The following is a 14,659-nucleotide window of genomic DNA, read 5'->3' as shown; positions in this document are numbered from 1 at the left end:
GTGTGAGTACCAGTAGTCAGGTTTGGGAAACATTGTCACACATCTACAAAACATAGACTCCAGGCCCGTTCTCTGAGATAAACGGAAAGTTAGTCGTGTGTTGCTTCTTGAAGTCAGCATCAGTCAGGAGCACATGAAGCCCAAGGATGCTTCTCACCTGTCTTTTGGGTTTCTGTATACACCTTGATCAGCTACCTCCAATGGATACCTTGCAAGTAAGCCTATAGAATAATCATACACCACTTTATCTGAAGGATGCTCTGTGTCTTTGAAAATACTCTTATATTTATGTATCTCACATCTACCTGTACTCAAACTGTCCCCAGGTAAAAGCTTCCCTATCCAGTCTCTCCTCATCTCTGAACGCTGTTAGATGCTCCTCGACCATCATTTAGTCAATGTTATTTTTTTAATCCCAACTATTGAGACTTTAATTTCACCTCATCCCTTTATCTCTACACAAGGCTGTTTCAAGGTACAACAGTGTCACCTTAATTTTTATGGTTTTCCGTGTTATATAACATAGCACCTGACAATGCTAAACATGCCTTGAAATTTTGCTTTCTACTTCTCAAGAGCTATGTTCAAATACTCCCTAATTCTGTTATTTCATTCCAAACTTATAGTTTCACCCTTCTTTGTAGTCCCACCCATATTATTAGTGGAAGGAATAGAACATCTAGCTTTGTATTTCTCATGATTTGTTAATACTGCTAACTTTCTCTGCTTGTTCTTAGATCGTAGCATATGCTGCCAAGTGGGCATGCTACTAAGCAAATGGTAGCAATAGCCCAAGTCTACAAGCAATTGTTAATTTGTTATTGGAAACAATTCCACAGTTTACTTTTTTTTACCAAATCACAGCATGATATATCATGGATATTTGGTACTTTCAAATCTTATGATGTACCTGGAGCTTAATATATTAACCTAATTCTCTACACAGAAAGTATGAGATTCATTATCAGAAGATTATAGCAGATTCTTTATAACAGATTTTATAATGGAAGTCTTCTAGTGTAATCCATGAACCTCATAGCTACAACATATGAAAAAGAAAAAGAAACATAGGTAGATAGATGGTTGTATCAGTTGCATTAGTTCACCCATAATTAGGCTTTGCATCCAGATGATCCCTGAATACCTATTTATTCCCAATTTATTTTTTTTGCAAGGTACTTTTTTTGCAACTACTTTGAATTACAAGGAAAAGTAAAGAGTCTAAGTCTAATTTTTTAACATGTATAGGCATGAGTCTGTCACACAATTGCTCTTGAATTATAGTATCTTAAGCAGCATCTTTATTTTTTCTTTCATTTCATATCTGAAATACTTCAGGAACAGTACCAATCCCAAGAGCAATCACACCTTCGAAAATGCTTCCATACATTCTTTTTTATTTCCTCACATCATTTTAAATAAAGAAGGAAAGTGTTTATCATTACTATTCAGTTACATAGAATTGGAACTCTGCTATGTAACAGAAATCACCACACTAATGCACAGGGAGAGAAGGTCAAGTCACTTTGGTCTAGGCTACATATATTTAAATCTTGACCTTGTAAACATTTCCACAGGAGGTAGAACATAGACATTTGACTTTTTGTCAAATAAGTGATAGTAAACAATGATTAGAAGAGCCTAATAAATTAAAGACATTGTGAAGGCATTGGATATATTTTCTTGTTTTAGAAACCAAAGATGAAGGAACATAGAGATTTTTTCAATAAATTAGAAAGTGAAATATTACATCTTTGTAATATCTGCATCTTCAAATTTCCATTGGCTTCATTTGATAGTGTTTGAAGTTACCATTAATAATGACTTCACATTTTAGCCTCTTTGTGTGCAATATTAAGTATCTCCATTTACTATGGAGTTGTCCAAAGTATCAGTGATCTGAAAAACACATCCAGCCACTATGTCTCCTTTGTTCCACTTTCCACCTTCTTTGCTCTCATGGCAGCTGGGGGCAGATAATAGCATCAATGCCATGGAGATTTTGAGTTTCAGCTGCATTCCACATTGTTCATTTAAGTGCCTCCAGCTGTTGTCCCCATAAACACAGTGTTGATGGGCGGTAAAGTGGATACCATTTCTCTATTGCTTGCTCCACTGGAGTCCAGATTATCTTGCACTGGATACTGACTGGAAGTTCCATACATACACTGGGATGAAGACGAAGGAATCTGGGTTTGCAAGGTGGAAGCTAGGAGGGAAAATATAATCAACAATTTAAAACAAACTGACACAGATCCACTCACCACTTTGAACCTCCTTATGTTTTTTTTTTTTGCAGTTAGCACATATCAGGTGTCTCAAATGTGAATGTGCATGATTCACCAGAACAATAATAATGTTTTCTTCATTTTTTTCCATTTGTTGTCTTTCCAAGTATTATTTCATAAGGGAAACTAAATATCATATATCATTCTGTCACTAAAATATGTCTCCAGTCTACCTCTACCTTCTGTCTGCCCCTCCGGTCACCATTGCTTCCTGATCAACATAGCAACCTCGTGTTCTCACCCTTGTTTCAGTCTCTCACCCTACAGAGAAGAGCTAGGAAGATCTCACTGATGTGAAAGCACCTCCTACTCTTTTTTTTCAGACAACAATGACTTCCTACACTCTTGGAACAGAACCCAGTCACCATGACTCATAAAATCCCCCATCAACTGACTTTTTAAATTTACTTTGCTCTGCTGTCTCCCTTGTTTATCTGCTCAAGGCACATTGATTTTCTTTCTGCTCACAGAAATATGCAACTTTTTTTTCTGATTGCAGAGGCTCTGTAGTAACTGATTCTTCAGTCCAGATCGTCCTCATTCCATCTTCACAGCGCTTCTTCTAGATTGTCCTGCTCTCAATGTCAATGCTCCTGCCTCAGAATTCTACTGACACCTGTCTCAAGCAGCTTCCACTTTGCCAGATCCCACCTTACACACTTCAGAGACACTAAAGTTATCTTTTAATAAATTGTTTTAGGTTAATATTTCAAGTAATGAGTTTTATCATAGCAACTATGGTCTTTATACTTATTCCCATTTATTCCCACCCCCCACTGGCCTTCCCCTCCCAGCTGGTTTTCCCCCTGCCCAACTAATTACAATGTGTACTTTCTCATTATATGTATTCCTATATATATAAATATACATATATGTGTGTGTATACATATACATATATATCCAGATTTCACACAAGAGAAAGCCTATGATGACAGAATTATCTTTGTAATGTATGGATTTGCATATTCAATGCCTTAATCTCCCCCACCCCTCCAACATAAACTTCTTCCAAGCTCTGATTACCTCAGTGACCTCATCTTATATACAGTTGTTCTAAAATTTTGATTAACACATTCAAGAGCTCTACATCCCTCTGGCATGTTTGATACCTTCTCATTGTCAAGGCAATGCATTCTCTGTCTCTAAGGATCAGGCTTATAACTAACAATGACTTAATGAGTCCCAGGCCCCACAGTGCTTGTTCACTTATTCCCTTTCCTCTTGTACTCTGAAACCCAGTTTGCAGTCTTCTCAGGAGCCAGCTCTGACAGCTAAAGCTTAGAATCCACCCTACTTCCAAGCCTTGCTCCATCAAAGCTTCCATTATCTCTACAAGCAAACAGAACTAATAGTAACAATAGCAACGCGGCACATTTTAGTCTGGTGGTGAGGAAACTTCCTGAAGTGGAATTTTCTGCTTCATTAGAGTAACCTAGAAGCAATGACTATTAGCAGATAGCAGAAGATGAGCTGCTAGACCACTCAGAGCACATTTGTGATGGCCACAGGAAGGGAAGAAGTACTTCCTATTGAATTATTGGAAAAGTACACTGAGTGATGAGAGATGGAATTTATTTCATTTTCCCAGTGCTTCTATTGGGTGTAATATGCTCTTCACTTACACTAGTGTTAAAATCAATTCCATTGAAGATTTCAGTTCTCTTGTACACGCATTAACACTCTCTTTCTGATACTTGATGAATGTGTACTTTCCTTGTGACACTTCATTATTAATTTTCAAAACTAAATGTATTCATAGATTTAGTTTCAAAGCCTATGCTATCAGAAATAACTTATTAATTAAAGTATACTAAATGTATGTATAAATTTAAGGTTGTTAGTTTGGCTATAGAAGTCAACCCAAGGCTTCACACATGACAGGTTCTGACACCGGAGCCATGCCTGAAGTCTCTGGATTAGTTTGCACTCTCTTCTCCATTGATTTGCTAAGTTCCTGCTGTGCAGCCAGCTATGTGCTGCATCTAGTACCTTCATAGATGAGGCTTAGGTTAGAAGAAGCAGCTGGAAGACTTCGCAGCAGGTACAGTGATTCACTCACTTTGACTTGAATTGCATATTACAGAATAATAAAAATAGCAACATTTCTCCCAGGGTATTCAATCTCATTTTACAAAAATAAATGAGAAAATGCTAGTTGCCATGGACACATATGCTTACATGTTTGTAAGCACTCCCAGTGGCATGGGATGCTAATGGAGATGATGGGGTCTAAGGATAGCTCTTGGCACTTCTTAGTGAATCCCATGATAGTCACCAGGGGGAGAGGAAAATGCATCATTTCTGGTCTCATAAAGTTGACTATTACTTAGAATGCCTTTGACAAGCTATATTAAATTTTTAATAGATAGTAAACATAAGTTACTTGTTTTGGAAGGAGCAACAGACTTTAAATCAGGTGTACTAATCATATAAAGAATGAGAAATGTAAGTTTACTCTTTACACAAACACAAAAGCATGACTTCAGATCTAATGACAAATTACATTAGGGCCACGCATGCCTAATTCACCTGGACATTCCCCCAGGTCATTCTGTATCTCTGAAGTTTGTCACTTCTTAAAATACTTTCAGTGACTATGAAAACAATTTACCTACTACAGGAGTCCGACATGCAACTGGAGAGGATGTGTCCGGATAAAACGAGTTGCTCTGTTTCCGGCTGCCGTCATCTAAAATGTTAAGTGGATCATGGATGTCACTGTAGGGAGGCAGTGAGCGAACACTGCTGATGACAGAAACATGTTGGTTCACCATTGATCCGAGCCTGTGAGCTTCTGAGTAGTTCATATTGTTTCCGTAGTATCCTAGAACAGAACAGGTTGAGACTATTCTGTTTACTTCTAAATGAATCACGGGAAAGGCAAGAGCAACAACATAGCTGGATATAGTACTAAAAACATTAAGTGGTCAATATCGTGTCTATTATTAACTTCAGAGCTGTACTCATACTTTTATATAGTATGGTTTACTATTATATTTTTGAGTTAAAAGGTAACTGACATGTTATTCATTTTGAGGCTGACCATATCTTTGTCATATTTTCTTTAGCTAAATTTATAAAGCATTTCTATGAAGAAAGACAGAAGAATTATGTTCATGAGAGGAAGACCGACCTACACCTAGGAGAAAGTCTTTTTAAAAGTTCAATAAATTCAGAGGTCTTTGTTTCCTTAACTTCAGGTATTCTGTTTTGTTTTGTTTTTAACCAAACAAGGAATATTGATTTTAGAGCCAGTCTTTAAAATGTGCTGCTAATTCTCTTAAAGACATAGTTTCCATTGAAAATATTATCAAAGGAAAGAATATCCTTATTTCTATGCATATCGCATACGTTTTGACTGGTTTTTTTTTGAGTTATGTATGATAAACTGTAGTAAATCCACAAGAATGAAGGAAAATATTTGGATGTGGCCAACACATTCTACAAGAGCTAAGATTCTGTGATTTTTTAACAGTTTTTTTAATTTAAATTAGCAACAAGCTTGCTTCACCTGTCAATCCCAGCTCCCTCTCCCTCCCCTCCTCCCGTTCTCCCACCCACCCTCCAGCCCCCCCCACCCAGCTCAGCAAAGGTAAAACTCAGTGTCAGATTGCTCCACTGCCTTCTCAAAAGCCAGGAAAATGTCATTAAAAGTTATGTACCATTAGGAGAATTAGAAGTCAATGGTGCCCCTTGGCAGCTGCCAGCTCCGGCATTACTCAGGAAATTGAAGCTTCCCGTGTTCAAAAACTGCATGCCGTGTGACTCTTGTGTGTGTGTGGATGGTCCATAACTGGAAGGTGGCCTGGAATTATATGGGGACCCAGCACAACTGCCACTGAAGAAGTCTCTAGAAAGTTGCTGTTCGGTCCAGGCCACACATCGCCCATGCTCTGCACGGTGAGTATAGAGGCTTGACGCAGCTTGAGACTGTGTCCTAAACACAGTCTGATAGTTGGAGTTGGTCCCATAGAAGTCGTGGTTGGCTGGAGGGAGGGTAGGATACACTGACTCTGGATACGTTGAGCAGTGTGTTGGAACTGATAGAACCGAGCCCACACTTGGTGGTCTGCCTGCCATCGGCCCTTGGTTAATGACACTCCCTCGGCTAGCCATGGCTGGAGAAATAGGTGGTGTCATCAGATGGCCTGTACTCTGTGAAAGCTCTATTTGACCTGGGGAAAAAAAAGAGTGAGAGCATTTATGAGTGGTATAGTAAGCAGATGGGATCATGACTTTAAAAGTATCCAAATGACTTATTAATGTGACCTTTGTCACAACATAGTAATTATTACTTTCTGTAAATAACTGAGCTGGAGAATATATATGTAGACATATATTCACAATACAGCTGTTTCACAGCAGTTGGTAACTTGGAGTGGGTAAGAGTAAAACCTGTGATTGTTTCATTTTCTCACAGGGTGGGGGAGGTGGGGAAGATCTGGGAGGAGCTGGAAGGAAGAGGGAGAAGAACATGACCAGAGTATATTGTACGAAAAAATTCTTGGGTTTTGTTGTTGTTGTTTGAGACAGGTTTTCCATGTGTAGCCTTGGCTTGTCCTGGAAATCTCTGTAGACTAGGCTGATGAAAAATAGTTTTAATTACAAAAAGAAAAGATCTCACAAGTATGAAATAAAGGACTATGATGCCTACACTGAACCATAACAAAAAACAAACTTATTTGATCTTTAACAATTAAAAAATGCAGTAACATCGCAATGCCCATTGTTTCAGGGACATCTGAAAACATCACAGAAACACAACTCGTGAGCACTGGGATTTCTAGATGTCTCCAACTCCCAGGTTTTCTTTGGTATCATTAATCACTGGCATTATAAGGTCTCTCTTGTCTTAAAAGTCTGCATGCCCAGTGAATTCATGTATAAAGTGGGACTTTTAAAAAAGCCCATGATCCAATAAGCAGATTTAAAGTATTCTCAGACATCTAGTTCACATCACTGAAAATTCATTTTGCTGCAAAGAATAAAATTATTATATAGCTGTCCTAAAGTGGCTGGAAGAGAAATCTCAACAAATCCAAAATCACAGAAACAACCCAGTTTTTAAAGGCAGGCTTTTGGGCACAGTTGACATCCAGGGCCTTGGGTTTGCCCACCCTAACACTTACCCCATCTATATCCTTCTGAAGCATTTGAAGGGACTGGTCCTGTGGAATGATACCCACAGGAACTTCATGACTCAGGGTAGTGGCAAGATACCCGAGAGTTTTGGTGAGGCCTGGTGATATGGAGTAGTAGAAACCAGAGGCCTTGTAAAAGACCAAGGACTCATTGCAAGAACATTCGCAAGTAAGGCTGATTGGGCAAAAGGTACACTGTGTGACACACTGCAGCTCCCAGTGCCACCAAGATGAATGGAGAGGTATTGGAGAGGCGGGGAGGAAAGAGGAGTGGGAGCAAAGAGGGCTTTTTTTCTTTTTATTTATTTATTTTTTATTTCTTCTTATTATTTATTTTTCAGTTTAAATTTAGATTAGAAACAAGGTTGCTTCACAAGTCAGTTCCAGGTCCCTCTCCCTTTCCCTCCCCTCCTCCTGTGCTCTCCCCCCAACCCTCCCAATATCTCCTCATTTCCCCAGGGAGGGTGAGGCCCTCCATGGGGGTGTCCATAGGCTGTCATTTCATACAGGGCAGGGCCTAGACCCTTCCCCAGAGTTCAGGGTAACAGTGCACCTCACATTGTTGGATGGGAGTCCAAAGTCCATGTGTATACTCGGGATGAATACTGATCTACTGCCCAAGGCTCAATAGATTACCTAGGCCTCCTCACTGACACCCACATTCAGGGGGTCTTGATCAGTCCCATGCTTTTAAATGCAATCATGCCAATAACAGTACTCATCTTCCAGGACTGTTATGAGAAATAAATAAGGCATTCAAAGAGAGGTTTTTTTTAATTCCTTTTTTCAGAGGACTTTTCAAGGGTGAGAGTCAGATAGGGAGACTGGGAGATAAGTAGAGTTGGGGTACATGATGTGAAATTCACAAAGAATCAATAAAGAATTTATGTCTAAAAAATAGGACAAGAATCTGAAAAGCCTATCAATTGAAATGTTCTTTATGTGTTAATAGTTTATATACAGTAAGAGATTTTAATTTGAAGTTCAATGCACTACTGTATTTTTTTATGAAGTAAATAATTTGGTGTCGAAAAGAGAAGAAAGAGAAAGGCAGGGTTTTGGTATACCACCCAGCCCAGATTGACTGCATGACCTTCTTACCTCAGTCCCTGGAATGCTGATTACAGAAGTGTGCCACTATACCTGGAAAGATGTTCATACTTTATCTTGTAAGTAACTTAAAGATTTGATGCATATATAAGATAGGTGTTCTTCTATTAAATGAAGAGACCTATTCACACTTCTGATGCGAGTTACTGTCAGTGTATGATAATCCCACGAGTAATGGTATAAATATAAACAGTAATTGAAAAAAAGTCAGAAATATTAACTCATACTTGTAAAAAAAGGTGTGTTATTTTTTCTTTTATAATATAAGATGTTTTTCTCCTTGGCATTCCTAGGGTTGGGAGCATTAAGAGAAATGAAGGAATGGGTCCAATTAGATGGGCTGGAAAATGTAGGTGTGCTTTCTTGCTTCTGGGCATACCTGTGAGTGGCATGTTCTCAGGGTTCTCATCTGGGAACGGGTGCAGAGCAGGAGGTACGGTTCCAGGCTGGCTGGAAGGCAATGGGACGTAGGATGTCTCCATGTGGCGTTCATTCTTCACAGTGTCACTGGAAAGCGGGCTGCCCTTATTACGGTTGGCCAGAAAGCACGAGCTCGGGGAAGCCATGAAGGTAGCTTTACTTGCGTCTGCAAATGTTATTTTAAATCGACAAAGATGGGGTTACGAAATACTCTTGGTTGACAAGCCCTAGCAAAAGACATTGAAAGTGGATCTTGGTTGAGTAATGAATCCGGAAACTCCTGCATGGTATTTTCCACAGGAAACAGGCTGGAAGGCTTTGATATTTACAGCGCTGGGTTTGTTGGTTGAGTATTTGTGGGCGGGCATGTTCTGAAGGGTACTAAACAATCCATTCTGGGCTAAACAGGCTTCAAAATGCAGGCTTTTCACCTGAGGCAGGCTATCCTTCCTTCTCTGATCTCCTGTTGTATTTCTACCTGGCATTGCTACATGTATTCTTTTGAATTACATCGATTGTGGTGGGGCAGGGAAGGGCAGGCGCTTCCTTAACTTCATCTAAAGTCTCAGAAATTAAGCACGTTGTTTAAACGTCCATTTTCCATTGAGGAACTTTCACTGCTGTGTCTAAATGGAGGGGAAAGAGTACTCCATCGGTGTCCAGGTTTGATGCTAATGGTGCTGAACTGAGAGGAAAAGTGAGACTATATGAACCCCCTTGTGTGCCTGCAAGTACTTAAACTTAGGTTTAACAAATAAATATGTGAGGTATAACAGCTGCTTAAGTTACCTGAGTTCTTCATATACTTGTCCAATAAATTCTGTAGCTCCTGCTCCTTGTCGTTATTAAATTGAGTCTCCATGGCCAGGAGAATGTATTCATCCAGAAGCATCCGGATCAAGTGGAAAGACCCTTATTTATAGAAGAGGGGGTGTGTATAGAGAGAAAAGGAGGGAAGGAGAGAGAAAATGGGGAGAAAGAAAGAGAAGGGGGAAGGAGGCGGAAAGGGGGAGGGAGAGAAAAGGAAAGAGAAAGCTTATCTTTGTGACCATCTCACCACACTTTACAAGGAACAACTGAAATAAACAAATACGTGTTGGACTTTGAATGACCTGCTGAGACCAACATGTCTAACTCGGGGCTCTAATCTTTCTGTGCAGCTCCTGCTCAGCTCCCTGTATGCACTGTCCTGCCGGCCCTTGGGCCACTAATTACATCAAAGGGAAATGTGGATGAAAGTGAGCCCGGCTTTATGCTTCAAGAGGGCACACACCGGGTACGATAAGCTTCAACTGGGGAGAATGAGCTCTCTTCGGCTTGACTTCTGTTTACTTTGTACTAAATAATTAGACGATGGCCAACGCTGTCTGAAAATTTTATCAAATAAGATGTCTTTCTAGCCTGAACCATGTTTGATTTAAAAAAATAAAAGCAAATGAGCAATTTTCATGTGAAAGGTAGACCTGGAAACTTTAATCTTCTTTTAATCATTCAGCGGCTTTCCTAACAAAAGTGTTTTCTTCATAATAAAGTTAGGTTTTAGTGCTGTGTGTTTTAAGAAACTTGAAATATAAGGAAAACTATTTTAAACAATAGACTATTGTTTTTGACCTTGCAACACATTATTTGACTTTAATTCCAAACTTTAGTTGACTCTTAACCTGTTTTGTAATATGAAAAATCCTTAAAATCCAATTCACTGTCTATAAGTTTATCATTATAACTAAAATTTAGCAAGCTTGGAAAGTTTAGGGCAAAGAAGATACCCAAATTTTGAAAACAGCTGACAACCCAATTTATGTTGCAGTTTTAAAGATCAGGCAAGACAGTTCAGAAACTTAGGAGCCTGTGCCTTCTTATTTACATATTGGTTCTTCAACTGTAGCTAAGTGGATACCAGAGAAAGAAGAAGAGGCAGCCATGTTACACAATGAGTAGTGCCTCTGGGGAATAGTGCCTCCGTTATTGTTTCTATTTGTTTGTTTTATGCAGAAAATCTATACAAGTACGTCTACACATGGGGAAAAGTGTTTTCATTCACATCATCTCGTCTAACATAAGAGTCCTTATGAAAGGACTCTTCCTCAGACTGGCTTAGGTAATGCCTCAAGGAGAGAAACAATGCTAGGACTTGACACTGCATAAGGACTGATTCCCGAACTGTAGCTTATAACTAACGTTCTCAACTTGGTTGATGTTCAGATGCGTTTTTAGAAGGGAAAATGAGCACTAAGGTGTTGAAAATGTGTGAACTGAAGAATGGGTGAGATCATTCAGAGACACATCATTATTAAAGCACACTAAATACCAAAACTCGATGCGTTGTTCAAGGTAAGGTTGTGCATTACACGGGCGCCGAAAAAGCTCCACTTTAGCAGGAAGTCTTGAGCTCTCTTCTTCAGAGATCTCCCATTTTGTTTGCTTGTCTAAAAGTGAAAAGAGTAAAATGAAGCTTTGAAATCTGCCATCTCACTGAACATGCGCCCTGTTCAGATGAATAGACAGATAAAGGGACTGACAAGCCGATAGCCTGGCTCTGTACTTATTTCATCAAATTAAGTGATTTGTCCAGGGATTTTTAACTTTAGCCCATGGTTGGGTTTTTTGTTTGTTTGTTTGTTTTGTTTTGCTTTGTTTTGTCATTTTAAAGACACTACATCTTTATTTTTTATAGCTTCGCTTCCTATTAGAATTAGACTGTAAAATGAAATAATTTACAGGCATTTTTATCTTCAATTGTTTTTTGATAAAGCTTTAAGAGGACAAAAGGTAATGTATGAAGTGAGGGCTGTACTTTTCTGTAAATGATTAACAGACTTCTCTGGTCCTGAACGAGAGTCTGTTTTCCTTCCAGAACAAAAAGTCCCCAGACTATAGCCCGTTTCCTTGCTATGGAGTGGCTCTCACCAGCTAGCGAGGGACATATTTGTTCTCAGTGTCTTTCTGCATGATGGATGACTTGAAGGTTAACCGAAAGACTTGAAGAAACCAAATAGAAAATGGAAAATTGTGACCTTTCAGCATCAGAATTTCAAGTGCATAAAAAAATCACAGTTCCAGTCAATATTGAGAAAATTTGCTTTTTTGAGAAGAATCAAATCTTTTCAGTTTCTAAGTTTATCTAATGGTATTGTTCAGGTAACCTTATAAATTGATAGAGGAAAAAAATAGTACTCTATATATAGCCTTTAGAGAAGAAACAGAACTATGTGTTCAGTGCCTTCAAACTGGTTGTATTTCTAATTTTAGTATTTGGGACATTTGATTTTATAGGGTTTAAAAACTTTTCAAAGCACTTTTAAGTTTCCTCCTCATCCCCTCACCCTCTACTGCTATGATTAGACTCCCCGTAATCCCACCCAGGTCTTCCGCCTCTTTCATGTCACATGTGGCCTTTTCCCACCCCATCCTTTCTTATCACCTGCTTTGACCCTTTCTTGCCTTTACCCACAGTCACAACATAGTGCGTATGCGCTTTCAGGCTCCATGTCAGGCTCATGCGTGTGGAAGAACATGTATGTGGTTTTGTCTTTAGGGGCTTGATTCACCTCACTTAATACTGTACTTCCCAGATACAGCCACTTTCCAGCAAATTTCATCTTTTGTAACAAATGAAAAGAATCCCACTGTGGATAGGGACCACACCTTCACTACCCATTCATCTGTTGAGTGTCACCTAGGCTGGCCCCATCTCCCTGTTATCCCAAATACACAAAACATGGTTTTAAAATACACAGTCTGGACCTTTCCCACACCAACCAAAAAATTATAGCCAGTTCAGGAGTTTTTCTTAAAACAGTTTCTGAATTATTCATAAAATACCTTAATAACTCTCTGTTCTACCACAGTATCCAACCATTCAATAAATGCTTCCACCGTAGCATTCTTCTTAAGGAGATCCTTGAGTTCTTGGAACACAGTGATAGAGTCATCTACCATGTCAAAAGGAGGAGCAAGAGAAGAAGGGAAGAGCAGAGAGAGAACAAACAATAGTTGGGAAGAGGAAGGGGATCGGTGGGAGTGAGAGAGAGAAGAAGGGTAATTAAGGATAAATCTAATCAAAATACATTATATACATGTATGAAATCTCATAATAAAACTTGTCATTATAAATAATTAGCATGCGGTAACTAAATATTAAAATATATCACAACTACTTTGAACTCAAGATAAAACTTTGAGCTATAAATCATTAGAAATTTTATGAGCCAGGCATTGGTGGTACACGCCTTTAATCCCAGGAGGCTGAGGCAGGCAAATCTCTGTGAGTTCGAGGCCAGCCTGGTCTACAGAGCGACTTTCAGGACAGCCTCCAAAACAATACAGAGAAAGAAACCAAAAAATCAAAAAAAAAAGAAAGAAAGAAAGAAAGAAATTTTATGACATAAAGTGGAAAGGGAGATGGATGAACATGTGAAATGAATTAACTTCTCATCCTGATAATACTAACAAAAATGCTAAGGGTAGTCATCAGTATATCTGTCTTGGGATATACTGAGATATAGGTTTATACCATAAGTGTATGCGTGCACAGAGGCCAATGATGCTAATAAATGTCCTACAATCAACGACACAGCCTCCCTGTCTGTCAGTTAAGTTACCAACCAAGAATTTGATAGCGTCAAAGTTAGGAGATTCTGCTGTTTGCTAAACAGACTCACGTTCACTGTAGATGTCAGATTCCGTGTCTGTATTGCTGGGAATGGTGAGAAGCGCCTGAGATCCGATACTATTTAAGTCAACCTTTTCAATATCAGACACCATGGAATTCACCACATGCTGGTCAAAGAGAGCTGGTCTGGCAATCTGCACGTAGACAAAGACAAGTGTCTCAACTATGAGTCTTTAGCCCTGATAAAAGTTGTTTATCTGTGTGTAAATATATGCTTGTGTGTTATTTGTATGCACGTATCTCTATGGAGGCAAAAGGTTTATATTAGGTGTCTTCCTTGATTTCTCTCCCACACAAGAGCCTCTCATCAGATCTGAAACCACAGATTCAACTAGACTGACTGTCCAGGAAGCCCCAGGGACCCTCATCTCTCTGTCTTCTTTGCCCTGGCTTTATAGGCATAAGCTGTTGCCATGCCTGGCTCTTGTGTGGGTGCTAATCCTCATGTTTGTGTGGAAAATATTTGATTGACTGAATTATCTCCTCTGCTCAAAGTTTTTCTTCATTTCAAAATTAAAAGCAATAACTGAAACTCGTGATCATCTTTGAGATAGATTTAAAATTTCATTTGAAACTTAGAAAATGAAAATAATATTTTTGACACATCATCACAAAGCAAGGATGACTAAATTTAAATGTTAACTTAAAATAACATTTTAAATGTTATATTTCTTTTCTGGACTTATCTAGCTAGTTTATTTCTTTTTTAAAAATTCGGGACACTGAACACTTTCATAAAGGCAACAATTATAGTGACAGTGACAATTGTATGTGGTATTCATACCTATGAATTACTTTGCTGCTCTATATTTGACAGTGACTGTCAGTAGCAGTTTTAAGTATAGATGGCCTGGAGGTTTAATAACATTAAATATTGCAAGTCGGCCTAGAAAGATGACTCAGAGGGAAAGACCACCTACTGCTCTACCAGAGGGTTCGATTCCCAGTGCCTATGTCAGTCAATCACAGCCACCTGTAACACCAGTTCTGGAGGATCCAATGCCTCTGGCCTCTGCAGACACCTGTAC

The 14,659-nt window shown here is 39.0% G+C and overlaps 1 protein-coding gene across 1 annotated transcript in view; it reads right to left on the bottom strand.

Moving 5' to 3' along the window:
• Positions 1-1,322: 1,322 nt before the first annotated feature.
• Rfx6 (regulatory factor X6) overlaps positions 1,323-14,659 on the bottom strand; it is a 48,338-nt gene continuing 35,001 nt past the window's right edge. Inside the window, exons 12-19 of the mRNA XM_005073285.4 lie at positions 13,621-13,765; positions 12,782-12,891; positions 11,268-11,385; positions 9,749-9,871; positions 8,919-9,125; positions 5,951-6,463; positions 4,900-5,112; positions 1,323-2,209 (exon numbers count right to left, since the gene is read on the bottom strand). Of these exons, the coding sequence (XP_005073342.1) occupies positions 2,034-2,209; positions 4,900-5,112; positions 5,951-6,463; positions 8,919-9,125; positions 9,749-9,871; positions 11,268-11,385; positions 12,782-12,891; positions 13,621-13,765 (1,605 nt within the window). The 3' untranslated portion in view covers positions 1,323-2,033. The remainder of the gene's footprint in view (positions 2,210-4,899; positions 5,113-5,950; positions 6,464-8,918; positions 9,126-9,748; positions 9,872-11,267; positions 11,386-12,781; positions 12,892-13,620; positions 13,766-14,659) is intronic.

This window comes from Mesocricetus auratus, unplaced genomic scaffold (assembly GCF_017639785.1).
Source record: "Mesocricetus auratus isolate SY011 unplaced genomic scaffold, BCM_Maur_2.0 Super-Scaffold_100018, whole genome shotgun sequence".
Taxonomy (NCBI): Eukaryota; Metazoa; Chordata; class Mammalia; order Rodentia; family Cricetidae; genus Mesocricetus; species Mesocricetus auratus.
The sequence above is the reverse complement of the archived record's forward strand: the minus strand, read 5'-3'. Positions and strand labels throughout refer to the sequence as shown.